Source organism: Mastigoproctus giganteus, chromosome 5 (genome assembly GCF_048544385.1).
Source record: "Mastigoproctus giganteus isolate SK-2022 chromosome 5, ASM4854438v1, whole genome shotgun sequence".
Classification (NCBI taxonomy): Eukaryota; Metazoa; Arthropoda; class Arachnida; order Uropygi; family Thelyphonidae; genus Mastigoproctus; species Mastigoproctus giganteus.
Genome location: NC_143579.1, coordinates 95,180,393 through 95,203,180, shown reverse-complemented (window position 1 = coordinate 95,203,180; position 22,788 = coordinate 95,180,393). Strand labels below are relative to the sequence as shown.

Here is a 22,788-nt window from a genome sequence, read left to right as displayed (position 1 = left end):
TGCTTTTTCTTACTACTTTATAAACCCTTCTTTTACAGCTTTTTGATTTATATATTTATTATGGTCATTTGCATAGGATCTTTCTATTTGCAGTAGCCCTTAGATTATAAAATTTCTCTGTTATGTAAGTAAATAACAATAGCAGTGGCAAATGATGTAAGAAAGCAAGCTTATATAGCATCAGCCAAAAAAAAAAAAAAAAAAAGAAAAGAAAAGAAAAGGAAAATGCTATACACTTCTCCCATCCATACTTTCCAATAATTTGTCTAGTTCTTCCTTGAATTAATAGTAATTAAACAAGGTATAGTAATAAGAAGAGAAGAATAACCTGTGTATTCTTTCTTAAAAATACATATTCTTCTATTCTATTCTAATTCTATTATGTATGTATGTATTACAATGCATATTCTTATATTCTTATTACTATAAATTGTCTTTATACAAATTATATATATACATCACTTGCCTGATCAGCAACCTGTCTTGCTAACTTATCCAACTTTGTACCATATTCTGATATTTTTTTGGCAGCATTAATTACATCTATAGTTGTTTTTAATGGTCCTTTTCCTCTGTTATCAAGTTCAAAAAAAAAAAAAAAAAAAAAAAAAAACATCAGCCAAATTTATTTATTTTTGATTTATAATCATGACAAACTGTTCTCATTATTTATAACTAATAAATGAGTGGCATTCATATATCATTGCTATCGTTTCTTTCCTCTTTTTTTTTTTTATTTTGGTTAGAACCAAGAAGTATTGGGTAGGTTCATCAAAAACCAATAAAATCCAAAATATAACAAGTTCAGTTTACTCATTAAGCAGCAACATACAATTAAACAGTTCCAGACTAATTAAATAAGCTAACATCTTTCTGAAATGAAGTTTGCATATCTGAATACAGTATTCAAGATGTGGTCTGACCCTGATGCACGAGATAACTGCTTCTTTATCTATACTAGAAATGGCTTATCATAAATACCATCAGAGGTCACTAAGCTGGATAGCTATTTTGTATTGCTCTTCACAGCAGAAAATCCGCATGGAGTGGAGATTACTGTACTAATATATTTGAGCAGTGTAGAATATCCGATACTGATAATACAAGAAAAAGTTGTAACAGAAAAACTACTGAACAAGACAGTAAGTAAGGCTCTGGGCACTATTTGATATTTAACCAATCATACTGAAACAGTTCTATTAGACCTTTATAGTTAATTACGTGGTTATAATGATAACCAGGACAAAGGGTTAATCACCAGGGATAGGAAAAGGACAAAGGTCTCACCAACATAAAAACAGGTAAGGTTAAGGAGATGGGTAACTATAGCCTAGTAAGCTTAATCTCAATAGCAAGGAAAGTATTGCAATCTATGATCAAAGACATTTTACAGATCATTTTGAAAAGTATAATATCCTAAATGGATCACAACACACCTTTTAAAGAGAAAATATTGTTTGACTAACCTGATACAGAATTTGAAGCAAGAAACAATTTTGATATTATCCTAGTTTGCTGTACTTAGCTTTTTTGAATTCTGCTTGGACAATAACAATATTTCATATTTTCTTAATGGATTAAAAAACATAATTTAACTTCTTATTTTTTTTAATAAAAAATTAAATATTTAAAAGATTGCAGTGTTTATTTTCACTTCACTGTTTATTTAAAAAAAAAAAAAAAAAGAAAAAAAAAAAAAAGATAATTCTGCTGAAAATTAAAACAAAAAAAAAAAAAAAAAAAAAAAACATAAAACAAAATAATGTAAAATAAACACAAAATATAAATATGAATTTATCAGTCACTTCCGTTTTATAGTTTAAAAGACAGTTAACCCGTCAGCAGTGGTGGAGTTTCCTTTATGGCTAAGGATTTGCTTACTTCTTTTGCTTCCTCCCCGAATATAATGAGATAGATACCATCCACCCCAGGAGCTATTTATGTTTACTTCAACTTTTCACTTGGTTATCACAAATTCATTTAGCTCCCTGTTAAGAGTCATAATCTTATATTTCTGGCATTCCCCTTCACTAAAAAGTTGCTCATGTGTGAATACAGAAGCAAAATATCTATTCAGTTTGTCAGCAACCTGAGCAGGATCTTCAGCAGGTAACCATTCATATCTAGTGGATCAATGTGATTCATTCCCCACCTTCTAGTGTTTTACAGAAGTAAAAAGTCTTTCCTGCTTTTCTTTGCATTCTCTCTTTCAGCAACATTGTAATCTGAGTTAGCTTGTCTAATCTCCTTTGCGACTCGATTGCAGGCTAGTTTATATTTACTGTAAGCTCTGTATCACCTGAGAATTAATATGCATCCCACATATTTTTCTTCTCAGCTACAAGTATGATTAGTCCATCTGACATTCATTTAGGTCTAAGCCTTGAACAGTAACTCCTAGTTAGTATAAAAAGCATAGTGGCTTCTATGATTACTTCTGTGAATGCTTCCCATTTAGAATTTGTTTTTGGTAATATATCAGTTCGTCCCACTGCATAGAATTTAAAAACTGCCTGAGACCATTGTATTCACCTTTACAAAAGCAAAAGCCCTTCCCTTTGCCCTTGACAGTAGTTACATTTTTAAATGAATACCACATCAAGCACTGGAACCTAGGGATTCTCTTATTTGCAGATTCTTAATGCATGAAGGTTCACTGATGATAATGAAATCAAGAGTATTGCTCTATCTTACTGTGTCTCTAACATGATATTGTTAGAGACACAGTAAGACACTCTATCTTACTGTGTCTCTAACATGAAAACAATCATCCAATGAATCCACATAAGTCTTACTACTGTGTGAGCAGCCAACCCACAAGTTCCAGTCAATACCTGGAAAGTTAATGTCTCCTATTATAAGACAATCTGACATGGGTTTATGCACTGAGCATAAACCCATGTCAACTAGATACACTGCCTCAGATTTTATGTGATTATTTAATTAAGAGAATTGTTCCCTCACATCCTGTCTGTCCTTTCTCACAAGAACAAGAATATCTGAAGGAGTTACAGAACAATAACGAACCGGTGTGAAAAACTCATGAATACAGCCAAGAGGCACTCAAAGAGGAACCTAATTTGTACTACTTGAAATGCAGACCCTTGGAGCATAGTTTAGAAGATTATCAACTCCAAGTTCACACTGATCAAATTCTGAGAACTACCACATGTTGGAATGGATACCATCCAAAATATCCTGGACTCTCATACTAGTGGATACCAGAAATGATTACCTGATCCAAAAGATCATCAAAGAAGATAACAGCCAACATTTCAGGTATGAATTGATGCTGAAATTGCAGCATCAATTTCCTTATGCACACATAAGGAAATTGATGCTGCAATGAAGTAAATAAGTAAGAAAAACACTCCTGGTGATGACCTCCTTCACAATGAGATCATCGTTGCCTTCTAGAAACAAAAACCAGACCTACTCCTAAACCTGAAAAACACCTGTCTTCAGGATGGGACTTTTCTAAGGAAGTGGAAAAGAGAAAATACCAAGCTGCTACTAAAAGGACCTGACAAGCTAACCGAACAACCTAAATCTTACAGGCCAATTTCCTAGCTTCTGGTGAATGAGGCCCTCTCTAGAGTGCCTCATTCCATTCAGTGCCTCAACCTACTGTCTCAAAATTATACTCAGCTCCAAGTGACAGCTTCAAATGTAGAACCAGCACAGAATATGCCCCATGTATTTGGTTACTAGTGCAGAAACAACCACCATTAAATATCTCCTAAAAATATTCATGAATTGTGGCAGCAAAGTATCCTGTGTAAAAATATTCTGGTGGCAAAGTATCCTGTGTCACCCCAGAAACAGCAACTGTCCTGCAAACCTTTATAGCCTGACATAAAGCTACTTTTTTCAGATGTGTCATTGTGGAAACTGCCCACCAAGCTGTTATGAAAGCTCTTACTATGGGTTGCCCACGAGTTCTGTTCTAGAGGCCCTTCTGCTGGAGTATAGTTCTGGATGAATAGCTCAGCAAAATGCATACTGCAGTTAAAATGGCCACTTTTTCAGATGATCTTGCCTTTATGCTCAAATCCACTGCCAGAGTAGAGCTTCAAGCTAAGGCAGATCACATCCTCAGAGAAGTCTACAAATGAACATAAATTCATAAGTCAGGATATCCAGCTCTAAAACTAAGGACAAGCTTCTCAAAGGAAAGCTCGCCAGAACTCTAACTGATAGAATCTGCAGCCACACCATGAAATATGTAACCCAGCTGAAGCACTTAGGCATTATGCTTGCCTTTATCTCAAGGATAAAAACCAAAAGGTACGCAGGAAAAATAGTATGGATTTCTAGGTCTGACTAGAGCCCAAAAAGGGAAGACACCAGACTTGTACAATTCGATTTTTGTACCAGTTATGTCCTATGCTGAGAGTGTGTGGTACTCATGTGGTACAGAGATGATCTTTGGAGTAACCTGGAGTCTGCCCACAGGATAATACTGCTAGTCACCTCCGGATCTTTATTCTAGGATCGAGGCTACAGCGTGCCGCCTCGTATTTCTGAAGTGCTTCATAGCAGGTGCTATGAAGTGCACCTTCATAGAAGTGCTTCATAGTTTTTAAAATAATTTTGAAGATTTTTATTTTATTTTAATATAATAAACTGTAGTTAGTTTATTTTTGTATTTAGATAAAAAGTCTTATCTTTCCCTAGAAACAAATTAAGCTACGCTATTATAGTGTCAGTTATAAATGATACTTTAAGAGATCTACAATTTTCGAATTGTATTTAGATAAGTATTTGGAAAAATACAACTTAATTCAGATAGGTTTGTAAATATTTTGGCAGGAATTTTGTAACTTTCATTTGGTAGCTTAAATTTAACTTTTTTAATGGTTAATGTTTTGTCATCAGTTTAATTTCTCCAATGTTTTAACATAAATTCTGTAATATATTGTAAATTTAAATTTCGTAATCTTTCTGAAGTTAAAATTTTACTTAAACAATGGTTGCCATAACATCCGCTTACAATACAGAACCCAAGGACATCACAACTCGAATGGAAATGCCTGTGGGCATTTTTGGTGTGAGTAATGACTTCGTCGTTTGTAGAGCCTGTGACGTATACACCAAGGCTGGTCTAGTAGACAAGCCTAGCTCAACTTATGATTCTTTTCTTTGCAAATGATGTAAGGAGTGATGTATTACGAGAAGAATTTGGGTCACTGATAAAATGAGTGCTTTCCCTAGAAACAAATGTAACTAGGAGCTCATCAGAGACTCAAGTATCTTGTCTCCTGCCAAGTGATGCACCCCCAATTTGGGTGACTCTTATTTTCTGGACCCCAATTTTGGTCCAGAAAAGAAGAGTCACTACTCTGGTAGAAAATGATCTATTTTTATTGGGAGACTATTTTCATGGAAACCAATAATAATGATAGGTGGTCCACAACCAGAGTGTGTTTCCAGGGGCAATAATTGATGATAATATTACCAACAGATTGTCAGATTTTAAGGGAGGTAAAGAGAGCATCATTACTAATATGGGAACTAATGATATTAGTTCATAGTACATATACGACCTGACCATCTCTTGGGTAAACATAGGACTATGCTGAAAACCATGGCACAAGTTAGATCAGAATGTGTATGTGTCTACAATTCTGCCCAGACATGATAGAAGAAATTATATGTTGAAAGCCTTGTGGATTAACAAGACTTGAGGGAATCTGCAAGGCTATAGGAGGGAAGTTTTTTATCAGCATGGCCCGCATTTTTAGGTAGAAGGAATCTGTTTTGTAGAGATGATATTCATTTTTACAAAGGTGGTGCAAGGATTTTTGCAAAATCATAACATCCACTTACAATTTTGCAAAAATCCTTGCACCACCTCAAGAACTGTTTGTTGTCACAAAAGCTGACATTGATAAGATGTTCTGAGGGTGGCAACATTTCAAATGAGGGGGAAGATAAAGCTTGGGATACAAACCTAAATAACTCAAGGGGTATGTTGGGGTAGTAAACTATAGAAGATTATTTAGTCTTAACTGTGTCTACAGCAATGTCAGGAGTGTTGTCAATAAAATGATAAAATGATTTGAACTCCTGGTAGGACAATTAATACTGATATAATAGCACTAGAAGAAACCTGGTGTCACACAGAAATTGGGGATGACGAGTTCCACTATGGTATGTATAATGTATTTAGGAAAGATAAGGAAGACAGAAGAGGTGGAATGGTCATGCTTCTTATCAAAAGCAGCCAGAGCTCAAAAAGAGATTTTGCTGAGTCTGAAGTTACCTCTGCCAGCATAGAATCCGTGTGGTGCGAGTTGGGGGGGGGGGTTCTCAGAGATTAGCCAAAGACTGAAGTATTGAAGCTCAATGTTGTTAATAGTGTGGACAGTCAATCAAAATATGTTCGACAATTAGATGTTCTGAGCAGTGTGGAGACTGAGGAGGATCTTCACCTGTGGGTAGGTTTTTTTTTGGTTTTTAGGAGCATTAGCAACTAAGGCCATATTGCTCCAAGGATATGCGGTGGTCATTCCCTGACCTTTCCGCATCCTCCGTATTTGGTGGTGACGGGCTCGAACATGGGTCTAATCAAGAAACCTGTGAGTAGATGGAGGTGAGTCAGATGAGTATGTCCTATTCTTATCCGGGTGAGTACCACTTCTCATCACACTGTCTGAATGCTCGAGTGCCAAAATTTTGGGTCCTGTTTTAACTGGAAAAGTTTATTATTCATTTGGTTATGCCATATCTCTGTCCACTATGCTGCTTGAATTATGATATTATATCAGAGCTGAAATAAGGACAGAGGTTAAATCTAAAGTTGACAAATTTTTAGCAGATATATCAGCCAGTTATTCCCTGTTATGCCTGAATGTGCTGGAACCCAACAAAAGATCACCAGTTTTTGATGATCATCAATTTGCAATAGCAAACTTCTCATTTGGTTTAAAACAGTGTGATCCATATGAGAGGGATTTTGCATTGATCTAATTGAGCTGAGAGAGTTGAAGATGGGTAAAGAGTTGAATTTTCTAGAGCTAATTTGATTGCATGCAGTCATGCTGAAAAGGTGCTGTACTCAGGTGGAAGAAAAGCTGATATAATAGCAGAGGGAAACACTGCTGCTCTTCCAACGGTTGAGTGAGATTCGGAATAATATGTATATATGGCAAGAAGTTAGCACAGTTTTGAATATGGCTTTCATGGAGTTTATTATTATTATTATTAGGTATATGGTGCAAGAAAGCACGAGGCTTTTACTGCACCAGCCAAAAAAAATTTCTTATTTACTCTGTGTGAGAGAGAGAAAACAAGAGTTAGTAGAAAGGCATCACCAAGAAAGAGAGTTATGATGATATCCAGCTCAGGACTCTGGGTGTGCCAAGCCCATACTCATCAGATGTGAGCCCCTGGGTTATTTTATTGCACACTGAAAGTCAAGAGATGATGATTCTTTCCCCACTGAAGAAAATAGTTATTGCAGGTCAGTTGAGGAAAGGGAGTCCATGGTGGGTGAGAGTAATTCTTTACCTGTTGCCTATTGTGGAGAGGAACATTCCAATTCTGTGATATTCAAGTTACAAACAGACAATTTTAATTTTCAGCTTTCACCTGGGAGGAACTTTGTCAAGAAAATATTCATGGACACTTGAACACACACACACACACACACACACACACACACACACACACACACACACACACACACACACACACACACACACACACACACACACACACACACTTTTTGATTTTCAGATTTCAAGAACAGATGGAACTTTGACAAGAAAAAACTTTAAGAATATTAAGATACAGATAATTTTATTTTCAGATCTCAACAACAGATGGAGACAGCAATAAATCAATAAATTTTTATCTTTCAGGTCGACTGACAACAGAGAATTTCATCAAAAAAAAAAGTTTTCCATCCTGTAAACAAACAAGATGCCCATCTGCTTTGCGGATGCAGGGTGGCCCTCCCCACAGCATAACCACTCCAAAATAAACATCCCAGAATACACCTTCCTAATTAAGTCACAATGCAATGCCACGTAATTAACATTAAAAATATTCACAAAAATTCACTTTGACGTCACAACTGATACATTCAAAGGCTACATCCAACCTGAAACTAACGGGGGATCCCCGCAGCCATGAGGAAATGTCAACACCCGCCGAACACAATGATCCAAGATCAAGCCCAGCCCAAAGGTAAATATAAAATAAATTGAAAATTACATTCTCAAAATACCACTAACGGCATCTATCAAGAGAAAAACAAAACAACGCCAGAAAAATATAAAAATTTTTTCCTGACCCCGTCGGGCCAATGTTAATTAAAACACATGTACTGAAGACAATATGTTCATACTGTCGTCCGATTCCTAGGTGGCAAATAGATGGAGTAAACAGTTAAGAGGAGAACCCTACTATAAGACGAGCTGCTACAGCCTCTAGGTTGGTGGAGATTCTCTGAATGTCCCTCCTTCCAGTCTTTAGCTACTCTTAAATAAAATCATCTGATTTTCCACTAAAAAAGTTTGTTGGAAAAAATTTTTCTCAACATTATAATCTACTCTGCCAACTACTGACATGTTTGAATCTTCTGACCTTCCTGTCATAGTTTCTACATTACAAAATGTAGCTACCTTTGGCAGCTACTAAAGCCAATAAAAAGAAATGTTATTACTCCCTGGTGGAACCAAAATTTAACTAATTTATGTAAATTGGTTCATAGGGCATGTAATCTCTCTCAGCATGACCACAGTACCAGGCCCCTGAATGATAATGAACAACTTCACCAGCAGTATGTTACTCTGAAGAAATAATATGCAAAGGCTGTTTTTCAAAATAAGCTTGAGACCTGGAAATACTTCATCAGAGAGCAAGGTAATCAAATTCCCTGGGGAAGTGGGGGGAATTTACAAATTGGCCACAGGAAAATTAAAAACACAGTCTACCTTCAACACAGGAACATTCATTAGCATAGAAACGTTAGACTGGATAGACACCACCAATTGCATTTTTGATGTACAAATAAACGTGGAGTATTACAATAATACAACCTCACTACCATTCTTGGTCTCTGAAGTCAACTTGGAAATTGGAAAAATAAGCTCCGACAAATGTCCATGGGAAGACCTTATTGAAGGTATATTCATAATTAAACTGCATCAAAAATTTCCATATATTTTGGTTGAACTATTCAGCTAATTCTTATACTTAAGATATTTCCCTACAGTCTGAAAATCTGCTATTGTGAAAATTCTCCTCAAACGTGGCAAACTGACTGACTCCCCCCCCCCCATTATTTTAGACCTATTTCCCTTCTAAGTCACTTAGGAAAAGTTTTTGAAAGACTTTTGTCTTACTGTACTATTTAGTTTATTGACCGAAAATAATTTTTACTCCAAAAATCAATTTGGCTTTCGTCCTTGAGCTGGTACTGAAGATGCTTTGTTTCACTTTATGAAACTCATCATAAAGCCATAGTTGTCGACTTCGATGGTGCTTTTGGAATCCCTTTGGCGGGAGATCCCCCTCAATGCCTTAAATTTTTAAACTGTCCCTTTGACTTATAATAGCACTTTGAGAAGTTAATTTTCAGACAGACATTTGTATTGCTTCCAACTCGCAGACTGTTTATAGACAAATTAATTTTTGTTGCTCACATGGTTTCATACTTGGTCCACTAATCTGGAATTTTGTTTTAAATTGGTGGCTACTTAAACAATACAATGATTATCAATCAGTGGCATAAGCAGACAATCTTGTCCTTTTCTGCTATGTTAATTCCAGGGCTCAGATAGAACTCAAGCTAATAATACCCAACAGGACTTCCAGGCTTTCCGCTTTCAAGAGTTGTCAAGTTTCAAGAGAACTATGCATATTACAATGTGTTTTCTTTTACTTTTATCGAAAACTTTTAGAATTGTTTTGACTCCTGTCTTACAATTATCATCTAGTTCCATACCCCTTGACTTATTCTTAGTTTTTCAAGGATTTTGCTATTTTTTAAAAAGAATGTCCCTCTTGACTTTGACAGCATTCAATTGATCTAGCTAATGATCTGCAAAGAGAAAAACACCAGGGTTTTTAATATCCTTATGCAGCAACACTGGAGTGACTCCCCTACGGGTTCAAGTCGCTAAATCTTTTATCAATGATGTTAATTTTGTCAATAAAAGTACACTGAAATGGTTTTTGCCAAATCTATAGTCTTGTTTCCTCATATGGGGCATGGCTCTATAAATGTGAAATTTGTTCAATTTAATCTTTATGATTCCAATCTTTGTTTTTGTGGTGAGGTCAATACTTCTGAGTACATTCCTATTTATATGTTCTATTTATGATATTTTTGCACACCCTTTTTTCTATCACAAGCATAATCTTACGAAATCAGGAATTTGTGTTTCTTTTAAACAAGACTAATTTTATTACCTTTCAAAATTTTGCTCCTTCCACTTTTCATCATCAGAAGTCACCTAGGAACACCAGTAGTAATTTTGACTTCTCATAAAGAAACGGTTTTATCCTAAATTTTATTTTATTTTATTTTATTTCATCTTATTTTTATTTTTTTTATTTCATACTTTATTTTTATTTATTTTCTTATATTATTTTTTATTTCTGGTGCCCTGGATTTGGGCCACTCAGGGTACAGGGATTTATTGCTGGTACCCACTGGTACAGCACTACCTCTAGTACGTGCGGGATTTCACCCTTTAGTGGTGAACTATGATTTTAGTACCTGAGGTCCACCACATTTCATGCTTAGTTGTGGCCTACGTCCTCCTTGTGCAGAAGGGCACTGGGCAGGTCTTCAAGGTGATTGCCTTCCTGGTGGCAAAGTGGTCAGAAACAACTGAACTACACAACAACACACAAACTGCACAAACATAATATCACACACATTTCTGGCCTTTTAAAGAGTTCTGTATTCATAATAGTGTACCAAGGCAGAGTTAAACTGATACATTCAAAGGCTTGATTGGGTGCTTCCCTGCACAAGATAACATATACATGCTTTGAATAATTATATTTTGCTATCTGGATGACACCATTCCTTGTTCAATGTTACAATTGCAAGTTTTATATTATAAACCAACTGAAAATTAATATTCCAAATCATTCTGCTAAAATTTACATAAAGAAGAAGCTTCAGCCATTGTTACTTTATTACGATTCGAAAGAAATAAACATCTACTTATCATTCCAAATATGTTACTAGAAATATTTTTTGGAACATGGTCTTTTTTCTTTTTCTTTTTTTTTATTAATTTCCCACAATGTTTAAAAAATTCCTAGAGAATTCACATTTTCAGAAATATGCTTGAGAACATTCTCCAAGTGTCTCAGAAAACTAATCCCATCAATTTTCTCAGAATTAATAGTACTTTAACACTGCATTATTATTCATAATCAATAAAATGATTATTTGTAGTTGTGATCAATTTTAAAAAAGAAGTAATCACATGACAAAACTTATATAAGAATTTCAGAGAAAAACAAATCAGGAATGACTACTAAATAATCACTTATAACAAAATTCTATATGACAAAAATATATAACATAAAATGTTTAGTTGTTATTCATATTTCATTAAATTGTCAAAATTTTCAGTAACCTTGTGAAGTCTGTCATTTCCATCATAATCATGCACATCTGCTTAGCTAATACAATTATATCATTTCCTGCATCATCCCACTTAGCTACTTCCATATCAAATTTGCTTTTTTCTGTTCTGAAAGTCTCAACCTGGGCAGCTATTTGTTGTTTTTCTTCTTCTGAGACAAATCGATATGCATCCTAGTTCAATAAAAAAAAAAATTAAATAAATGATAAAAGAAATAAAATGAAATACATTCCAGAATTTGTACTACAAATTCTGGGATGTATTCTAGGGTTGAAAATAAGAAAAAAAGTAATAATATTTCAGAAAATGCTTTATTTTGGAGTTGTTATTAAATTTAAACTTTAAAATAGCAGACGGACATAAGAATCCTAATTTTTAAGCTCTGTGTTGTACTAATTTAACAATAAATGATCACAGAGACTTTCCTGAACTAAAACACAGATAACTCATTGCATTATTTGTGATTATCATGTATCCCCAAACATTACTGTAGTGATGCAAATTATTTCACAACCATGTTCTGTTTGTCATCATAGTTGTAGTTTTTCAATGCCTGAAACTTCTCTTTCATATTCCAGTACCTTTAAATGAACATGTAGAATGAGATTGATTTGTCAAATGTATTACCAAATCATTTTCCTACAACATATCAAAATCTAAAGTTTTCTTACAATGAGACACAATTAGTATTAGCAGTAGTGAATGATAAGCAAGAAAGCAGGCATATATAGTATCAGTCATAAAAAAAAAAAAAAAAACCCCTTCCCACATCATCTATCCATCTCTATTTGTCTAGTTCTTCCACCCACTGGTTAAAACTAAATCTCTGTACATTTATACTAAAACCATATTTTATCAATTTGAATTTCTACAACCTCACATGTAATCTGAGCGAGAGAAAGAATGCCAGCAAAATTTTATTTACTCATTCCATTAAACATCTCGCAGGTGCACAGTCTTAAGATGCCGCAATTTGCAGAACTGAAGTCCTAGTCATGTTCATTAGCTTATTTTTAAATTTAGCTAGAGAGTTTGCAAATTACAACTTAATATTCATATAGCCTTTGTTTCAGAGATTTTGTGTTAATATATCTGGTAACTAGTAACTTGTAGTGGAGTGCATGGTGGTGGTGGAATTATATTGCTTAATTGGTTGGTGTGTTAAATAGGTAGCTTCAAAATTCTATTCATATATTTTATTTATTTTTTGTTGTTGTTGTTATTAGCTAAGACAATTTAATCCATAGATAATTTTATAATCTAATATCACTAATTTATAACTTTACAAAGGTAAAGGTATAGCATAATTCATAACACACACTTGAGAGTTTAACATATATATAATGTAAACTTTCTAGCATAATACATAATATTGCTGCATAGATTCTGAGTAGAGTAGTGTTATTATTGCATTCAGGTAAATATTAGTTTAATGTGGTATTCTCAAATTAAATTAAATTAAATTTATATGGCAAAGCAAAGGGCAACAGGAGTGCTGTGGCTCAGAGGATAATTAAGGGGACAATTCTCCTATGAATCATGGCCTTACAAAATGTGCTACTGGTGCAACGTTTGCACACTATCTGGAATGGGACATGGTACAACCAAGGGGGGGATGTATTTGTGTGCAAAAAATGTGATGAAATTAGGTGTATTCCACCCCAGAACTCAAAAGTTTCAGTGATGTTGGTTAAATGAAATCTCATCAACAAATGTTAACAATAATTAGTGCAATATGTGTGGCGGAGAAGGGAGTTATGAGAGAAGCAGAGGAGGAGTTATGTTTCTGATCAGAAAGCACATATATTCAATATCAGTTCACTGGAGAACATAAGAATAACAATGAATCATTCTCACATTCTCCAAAGATTTCATTAACCGTATGCCTTTTTATTTTTATACATTGGTACATTTAATTGTAAATAAAATTGCTAAAACCTATGCAAGTACTTTGTATAGACTTTAGCAAAATATAATATTCACAATTTGTTCAAAAAATGCTTCTTTAAATTCATAAACCAGATGGGAGTTTTCCTGACAGTCACTCTCTAGAAGGAAAAAAATTTCCAAACATCTATCTTACAATAAACCTTTTCTATTTAAATTTATGTTCCTTTGTAAGTGTGTCATCTGATTAAGAATAAGCATGTCATCAGCATTTACTTTACTTGATTCTACATAGTTTGTAGAAGTGTAAGCAGTATCAGAAGGGGCCTATAAACTACAAAATGTGACTTTATCACATAGTAATTTGTACTGCTGTTAAGTAAGCAGAATTAGCTTAGTATAATTCTTTTTCTATCTCTTAGTATAGTGTGCTGTTTTTAAAATAAATTTAGACTAAAATTATGCCTCAGACTAGAGCAGCAGAGCAAATATAGCATTAACGCCTTTTTTTGAGAGAGAGAACATCCGAAGATATTTCTCTGACAAATCAGGATCATATCAAGTGTGATACTTGTGCTCTTTTTTGCAGCAAAGCTACCTCTAGCAGGACATGATACAGCCATAAGTGATGCCTTTGTGTGTGTTTGTTGCAAAGAGCATGCAACAAACATACACACAAAGATACATGCTGATGAGATAGCATAAGGGCTTGAAGAAGAGGTCTGATGCCCTTGAAGGATTAAAAGAGAGGGAGCCATCAAGCACTCAGCTGCCCAACCAAAAGCTTGAACCTGTGTTTCAGCATCAGACAACACAAAGACAAGAATATCCTCTGTAGCAGACATTCTTGGTTGCACAGAAAGCAGCTAATGTTTGGGAATTGATGGTCAGGGAAATAGAAAATATATTGTGCAAAAAGGCAGATAGAATGGGACCGGGTATGTTTGCCAGAGCTAAAGTAAATAGTGTACAGCAGCTATCATCTTTTAAGGGCACGAAAGGTGTTATTGTTCTGTGCATTGGTAATAATGATATCAAAAGTGGTTGTGGGATTTAATTCACAAGTACAAAGCACTGTTGAGAAAAAGTTGTGAGTTAGTACTGAAATTAAGATTGACTGCAACCCTACCCAGGCACAATAGCAAGGAGTACACGATAAACAGCTTTGACAATCAATTCAACCTTGAAGGGAGTTCAATCGCTTGAGCCTAGCTTCAAAGCTAAAGGGATAGAATTTTTCTCAGCATGGTCTGTGCTTATTAAAATATGGAAGATTGTTTTCACAGGGATGGGATACACTTAAATAGCAGAGGTACAAGAATATTTGCTTATACTATTGAGGCAGGGTATGAAAACTGCTAGCTTTGGCATGATACACTAATAGAATAACAGTATCCACAGACTAAGGTGAAAGTGATTTCAAGAGCTGCAGGAAGGTGGGTTTGGAATTCTGATGGAACAAGTAAATACATGGACTGTGTTAGGGTTATTATGAGTTAAAACTAGTTGCAAGTATAACTGAATGTACACTAATGCTAGGTATATAAATTTGACGAATCTGAAGTGCTGATCAAATCATCAAATGTAGCCATTGTTGGAGATATCACTGAGCTATAAGGGATTTAGAATTTTAATAGGGGGAGTACACGTGTACAGAAAATACACACAGGACAGGAGTGAAGAGTTATGCTCTTAGTTAACAAGTACATAAAATTTATTTTATGTACTTGTTAATAGGTGGCCAGAGCAATGTTGACTGAGTTTGGTGTGCATTAGGAGATTAAGCAAAAACTAGCCATTCTGATGGAATAATATGTAATATGAGGGCTTGAAGAATGGTGCTCATGTCATCAAAGGATTAAAATAGAGGGACCCATCAAGCACTCAGCTTCCTAGCCCAATGCCTGAATCCATGTGATGCAAAAAAGCAAGCTTATATTATATCAGCAAAAAAAAAAAAACACTCCCACATAAAATCCAATTCCTTTTCACACAACACTGGGCCAGACATTGGTTCACCTAAACTTTGCTTCTGAAGAAACCACAAATAAAGTGCACTCTCTAAAGTGGCATTTTCAGGTTTCAACATAGTCTTTTTCCTGCTAGATCCTCCTTTGCTATCTTTAATCGACACAAATTCTCTTATAACACTAGAATTTTTCTTGATGTTGTAAATTGTTGAAGTCCCCACACTAAAATCTTTGGAGAGATTTCCTAAATTTTCAACTTTTCTAATTCTATTAAAAATTTCAATTTTTTTGTTGCAAAGTTAAAACTATGTGTTTTCTTTTCATTCACATTTTACTGTAAAAAATTGAGAAAAATAATAAATTGCAGTTTCAGCAGATATTCTTACCAAATCTGCAGCTATAGTAATCTGAAATTCATTTATGGTTTCCAAGAAAACCCAGTAGTCTCTGTGATATTTTTATACATTTCTAGAGGTCACAACCATAAAACAATAAAAACAATTTGCAGTTTTCAGTTTATTGGGCTCTTTGTTTGCACAATCTGTTATAAATGGGTAACTTATTAGAATCAAAGGTTCACTTATTAGAATCAAAATTCAATTTGCAAATGTGATCACTATAACCTGCACTTACTATACTACCGTTAATAAAAAAAAAAAAAAAAAAGAAAGATCAGCCTTTCAAATTATTCTGGATAAAGACTTTCTGGATAACCGACGTTCTACTGCGTGTGTGTGTGTTGTGTATATATATTATTACTTTTAAAAATTATGGTACTACTTGGGAGCATCAGATTTGTAGTGACTCCAGCCAACCCACTGGTTATATATAAATCTAGCCTTGGTATAGATAGCTTTATATATAAATATATAACATAGATACAAATAAAAACAACAAAATTAATGTAAATTTAAAGAAGATTAGAGACTTTTAGAGAAAGTTGGAGAAATTGGAGAATTAGAGATTACTGGAGAAATTGGAGAAAAAATGTTAATTTTCATTAACTTTCGCTAATTTTCTCCAGTATTCTCTAATTCTCCAATTTCTCCAACTTTCTCTAAAAGTCTCTAATCTTCTTTAAATTTACATTAATTTTGTTGTTTTTATATGTATCTATGTTATATTATTATTATTATTTTTTTATTATTATTAGCCATATGGTACAAGGAAGCCTGAGGCTTATGCTGCACCAGCCAAAAAAAAAAAAAAAATTCCCGAGTTACCCCCTGAGAACGAAAGGAGAGGGGGAGAGAAAGGAATCACCAAGAAAGAGAAGAATGATGATATCCAGCTCATGACCCTGGGTTTGCCAAGCCCATACTCACCAGATGTGAGCCCCCGGGTTTAATATTTATATATAAAGCTATCCATACCAGGGCTAGATTTATATATAACTAGCGGGTTGGTTGGGGTCACTACAAACCTGTTGCTCCCAAGTAGTACCATAATTTTAAAAGGTAGTAATGTATAAATAAGTTAAGTACATATATAACCCATGCACGTATGATGTCTAATTGTCACTGTACAATAGCATTAACGTAGGAGCTAATACCCTCATTTACGCTATTTAAATCTAATTGTCATTAGACATAATTCCAATATATATTATGTTTTTAAGAGAGGAGGTAAAGAGTATGAAATGTATAAAGGATGATAGCTCTAGATTGTTAAACATTAATAGTAGAAGAAACTAGCAACTATAAGGAATATAGAAAAAAATATATAGAGCCTATTGGTACAGAGCGAAGAGTCGTCTAAAGAACTATCTGTTGAATCCATAGTAAAATTGCAAGAAAGTACCTGTAACAAAAATATGAAATTAGTAATGTGAAATTGCTTGTTGTTGCAGTTACGATGATTTTGGCATTTTCTTCAGGAGTCAGCCGCCAATACCAAGGGAAATGCAACAGATAAGCAAGGGCCTCTGTTTCGAACACGAGATATACTCAGTGCAGTGTAAATTACTGAGATAACAAAGTGAATAAAAGTGGAAAAAGAGAGTGAAAGCTGACGTATATCTCGTGGCTGACCCTTCAGAGGCAGAAGAAATACTAATAATATTAACAATAATAATAATAACTGGCATAAAAGTGAAAAACTAAGGAAATAATATTCGAAGATAGAAAGAAAAGCAATGAGAGGAAAGAAAGAAAGAATGAGATGGAATTAAAATAAACTAGTGGGTCGAGGTGGTACTTACTAACATGCCAAGCTGAAGCTGGGGAGTGGGCCGCGGAGTGCGAGCCAGCATGCAGTGTAAGAGATTCTGAAAGTAAGAGATTCCCGCTAATAGTTGCCATGTATATGTAGAGGTGAAGCGACCACGTGTTGGAAAGTGGAAGTTATAGAATGTAGAATTATGATTGGGTGAGAATGGATTAAACACATGTAGCTTGCATCCCAGGAAAGCATAGAGAATTGCATAGAGAATTGGCAAAAACAGAGAATATAGTAGAAAATAGCATCTTGATTGCTGCTGAAAACCTAATTGTGCTCAAGAAGGAAAGTAAATAGGGTTAAGGATAGTAAACAGTATTATGAGGAAGAGTGACAAAGGTGGTGATCAGGGGGTTGCGATTCCGTTCCTCTAGTAGGACCCTACAACAACAAGCAATTTCACATTACTAATTTCATATTTTTTTACAGGTACTTTCTTGCAATTTTACTATGGATTCAACAGATAGTTCTTTAGACTACTCTTCATCCTATACCAATAGGCTCTATATATTTTTATCTATATATATATATATATATATATATATACAGTGAAACTTCCCTTTAACGGACAGCCATGGGGAACAAAAATGTGTCCGTTAGAGAGAAGTGTCCGCTAACAAGAAGTCTGAGGGAGAGAAAAAAAAAACAGAAAGAAAAAATCGTTAAACGTTTAATGTAAAATTAAATTAAATTATATACAGATTTTGAACAATATTTTTGTAAATAATATACATACAATTGTGCTATGCATATTATGACTTTATCTTAAGAAAAATACATACAGTAATCACTTATTTTCTTCTGCACCTTCTTCCGGCTGATAATTTTGTTTTCAACATTTGTTTGGAGTGAAGAAACCATCGAAAGTCCTTCAGTATCTTCTTCAGCGGCGAAAAACATTTTTAAACGATTGATTTGTATGAGCGCTTCTTCTATTTTCATCTGTGGTTCGTCGTTAATATGTTCTTCGACAGAATAACCTCCTTCCATTTCTTCATCCTCGTGAGGAACGTCTTGAAAATGATAATGTCGTTGATATCTAGAGCACTGTCTTCTGTAGTGAGGTTCGAGTCTATATCTTTGTAGTCAGGGTCACTTGTAGCGGAAGTATCGTACATTATCAATAGATGTTGAAGTTCTTGTTCTTCTTGGTGCTCCACGTTGCTGCTCACAACTTCAATTTTTGCATTTGAGAAGCCAGACTTTACAAAACAGTTCACGACAGTTTGTTTTCTAATTGCGTTTACTGAAGAGGAAATCCATTGAATCGCATCTAGGATGCTGATTTTCTTTGCAAGGTCACTCGCACATGTTACATCGTTCATGTTTGCAATGAGATGTCTTAAAACACGTTTTCTGTAGTGAAGTTTAAAATTTTTTATTATCCCTTGATCCAAGGGCTGACACTCTGCAGATGTGTTTGGTGGCAGAAAAATGATTTGAATGTTGGACAATTCAATGTGCGGGTGAGATGCAGCATTATCCATGAAAAGAATAATTTTTCTGTTTTGACGAATCATGTTTTGGTTAAAGTGACTTATCCATTCGCTCATGATATCTCGTATCATCCACGCTTTTTTATTAGACTTCCAGTCAACATCCAAAAGATTCAACTTTGTGCCCTTGAAACAACGAGGATTTTGTGGGTTTCCTATAACAAGAGGTTGTTCAAAGTCTCCCAGTGTATTTGTACACAATAGTACAGTCAAGCGTTCCTTAGAAATTTTTTGCCCTGGCACTTTTCGTTTTTTAGACTCATTGTGTTTTCAGGAAGAGCTTTAAAAAAACAACCCTGTTTCGTCACAGTTGTAAATATCCTTAGCTTCAAAATCACGACATAAATCTTCCAATTTGACGGTCCACTCTGTTACAACCCCAGTATCAACATATCCACCTTCACCACTTACGGTTTTCCAAGAAATTTTATGCCGAGTTTTGAACTTGTCTAGCCATCCCACAGAAGCTTTGAACTCATTTACTCCCATAGATTTCGCAACCTCCAAAGCCTTGAAACCTAATAATAGGCCCATTAATGGGAATTTTTTTAGCACATGCGCGACAAATTTGAAGTCCAACAGTTTTCGGGAATGATTTTTGAACCTGATCATTTACGTGTTGCCAAAATTGTTTGAGCAGTTCATTTTTTTTTTCTTTAGGATGTCGCTTACCTGCGTCTTCCCGATTTTGAATTTTACAGCGAGATTGCGAACACTATTTTTTTGCCGACCGATCATACGCATTAATGAGTTCGACTTTATCTTTTAAAGTTAAATGTTTACGAGAAGACATTGTGCACTTCACACGACACTGAACAAAACTGAAAATTGAAACTGAAAAGACGAAAGGCCGACCATATTCCCCCCCTCCCTGCACACACCGAATTCATCAGAAGTTTTACACGTGCCTTAAAATTCTTGAAAAAGGGTTTAGAACCGCAACATAAACCTTGATAAAATTCAGAGAATCGGAAATAGAAAATAAACACACGATTGAGGCAATACGTGGAAGAAACGTTCCTAGAAAAAGGGCCGTGAGCTCGCCCGCTGTCCGTTATGGGGAGATCAAATTAAGTGCTAATCTAAACGAAACAGTGCAGATTGCCTGTCCGCGTCCGTTACAGAGAATGTCCGCTAGACAGAAGCTGCAAACACGTTAAAACCAATGGAGGTGAGTTGGGGAATTTGAAAATGTCCGTTGTAGAGAGATGTCCGTTAACGAGAGGTGTCCATTAGGAGAAGTTTCACTGTATATGTATAAATAACCACTTCTCACATTATCGGCGCCTCCGTAGCCAGGTGGGCAGGAGCAGCAGCAGTGCGTAGCACACGCTTCTTGATTAGAGCGGGGTTCGAGCCCATGACCACCAAATACGGAGGATGCAGAAAGGTCAGCACCGCATATCCCCGGAGCAATATGGCCTTAGTTGCTAATGCTCCTAAAAAAAAAAAACCCAAACCAAATCTCACATTATCTATCCATTCCCTGGAATAATTATTTTTCATTCTTGCTTAAATTTATTAAAATTGTCCACTTCCAACAACACCAGATGGAAGTTTATTCCAACTATCAACTACACTCTAGCTCAGCAGTTCTTAACCTGTGGGTTGCAATCCCTCTGGGGATCACAAAAAAGATTCTAGGGGTCGCAGCAAACATTGATAAATGTGAGTAAATTTAATATTTATTATAGAACTATTGAAATTATTATACACTACAACCTTCCATTCTATATTTGTTTAGTTTATTGCAAAAATAAACATTGTCAAGCAGGATTACACAAAAACAATTTCAATAATCATTTGTATAATTAACTAAGATAAACTAATGGCTTCCACTAGTCGAATAGGGCTGTGAGCAAAAACTGTACTGTAATATGAATAATATGAGAAACTCTACCTCTAAAATCGGTGCCTGCACAGATCAAGCAAACCTTGAACGTCTTTGGTTTAGTGTTTAGGTCAAATATCTAGTACTCTCTGAATTAGAACTGCATGTTCTCCTACCATTCGCAACCACATATTTGTGAGCCAACATTTTCAACATCAGTTGTAATAAAAACAAAATACCATTCTTGACTAAATGACATGAAAATTGCCATGAGACCTGTGATATCCAATATTAAACCAAGACTGGATATATTACATCAAATTAAACAAGCTCATCCATATCATTAAATTTTTTTACTTATTACTATTTATTTGTAATATTTACCTTTTCTAATTTTTGTTCTTTTTATATGCATATGTAAAGTTACTAAACTATAAAAATTTAATTATATAATATTAAATGTAACTGTATGTGTGCATTTTTTGCAATAAACACATTGATTATTTTGATTTCTTATTTTATTTAAAACTGCTCAAAACCTGACACTACGCTCTAGTGTTAGGTTTTTTAGACTCTACTGACTAGAGTATAAAGCAGCAGTACATTACAGAGGCAAAGAGAGGGAGCAATACTCTTGATCTGGTTATCAGCAGTGATTCTTCATACATTAAAAATCTGCAGGTAAAAGACCCACTGAGTGGCAGTGATCACAGAGTGATAATATGGAATTTAATTAAAGACATAACTACCGTCAAGGGTAAAGGGAAAGGCTTTTGCTTTCTTAGGAGTAAATACAGAGGTCTCAGACAATTTTAAAATTGTATGGAGTGGGATCAATTGATGATGTTGCCAACAGCAAATTCTAAATGGGGAAATATTCAGGGACGTAAACAATGCAACTACAAGGCTTTTTGTACCAAAGAAGAACTACTGTTCAAGGGGCTTAGAACAAAATGGATGTCAGATGAACAATTGGACATGTGGCACAGAAGAAAAGTGCGTGAGATACATATAAATTATCAGGTAATACAGAAGCCTAAGGTACATATAAATTAGTCTAAATCATCTGTAATCAAGTCAGAAAGGAGGTTAGGCAGATTACGAGAAGTCTCTGGCAAAGAATGCAAAGAAAAACAGCAAAGGCTTCCATGCTTATATTATTAGTGGAAGGAAGGAGTTGAATCACATTGGGCCACTTGATGCCAATGGGTTAACTGTTGATGATGCTGCTCAGGTTGCAGACAAATTTAATAGTTATTTTGCATCTACCTTCATACATGAGGAATTGTTTACGAAAGCTGAATGACTTTGTGATAACTGAAATCAAAGTGGAAAAGAAATTGTTGAGGATGGACAAAAAAGGCAGCTGAAGTGGATGGAATCTATTCAATTATAGATTCTTTATTCATAATTATGGCTACATGTTCTTACATGTAGCCATAATTATGACAGCATCCTTGGATTCAGGGCAGGTCCTATGGACTGCAAAGTGCAAATATAATCCTAATTCATAAAGGATGATCAAAAGGTAACATGAGCAATTATAGTTCTGTTAGCTTAGCTTCTGTTCCAGGTAAAATAATGGAATCACTACTTAAAGAAGTAAAGCAGGACCATTTGGACAGGCATGCAATTACACACCATGTATCTGTCAAGGAGGGGTCTTGTCTAACCAATCTGATATGTTTCTATAATGCAGTGTTCAAGGAACTGTATGCAAAAATAATTTTTAAGTCATATAAACTTAGATTTCAGGAAGGTATTTGATA

General features: G+C 34.9%; 1 protein-coding gene across 1 annotated transcript in view; it reads right to left on the bottom strand.

Moving 5' to 3' along the window:
• Positions 1–22,788, bottom strand: part of LOC150085574 (catenin alpha-like) — a 707,146-nt gene that overhangs the window by 194,502 nt on the left and 489,856 nt on the right. The window contains exons 19-20 of the mRNA XM_090373354.1: positions 11,610–11,791; positions 467–572 (exon numbers count right to left, since the gene is read on the bottom strand). Coding sequence (XP_090229480.1) covers positions 467–572; positions 11,610–11,791 — 288 coding nt within the window. The remainder of the gene's footprint in view (positions 1–466; positions 573–11,609; positions 11,792–22,788) is intronic.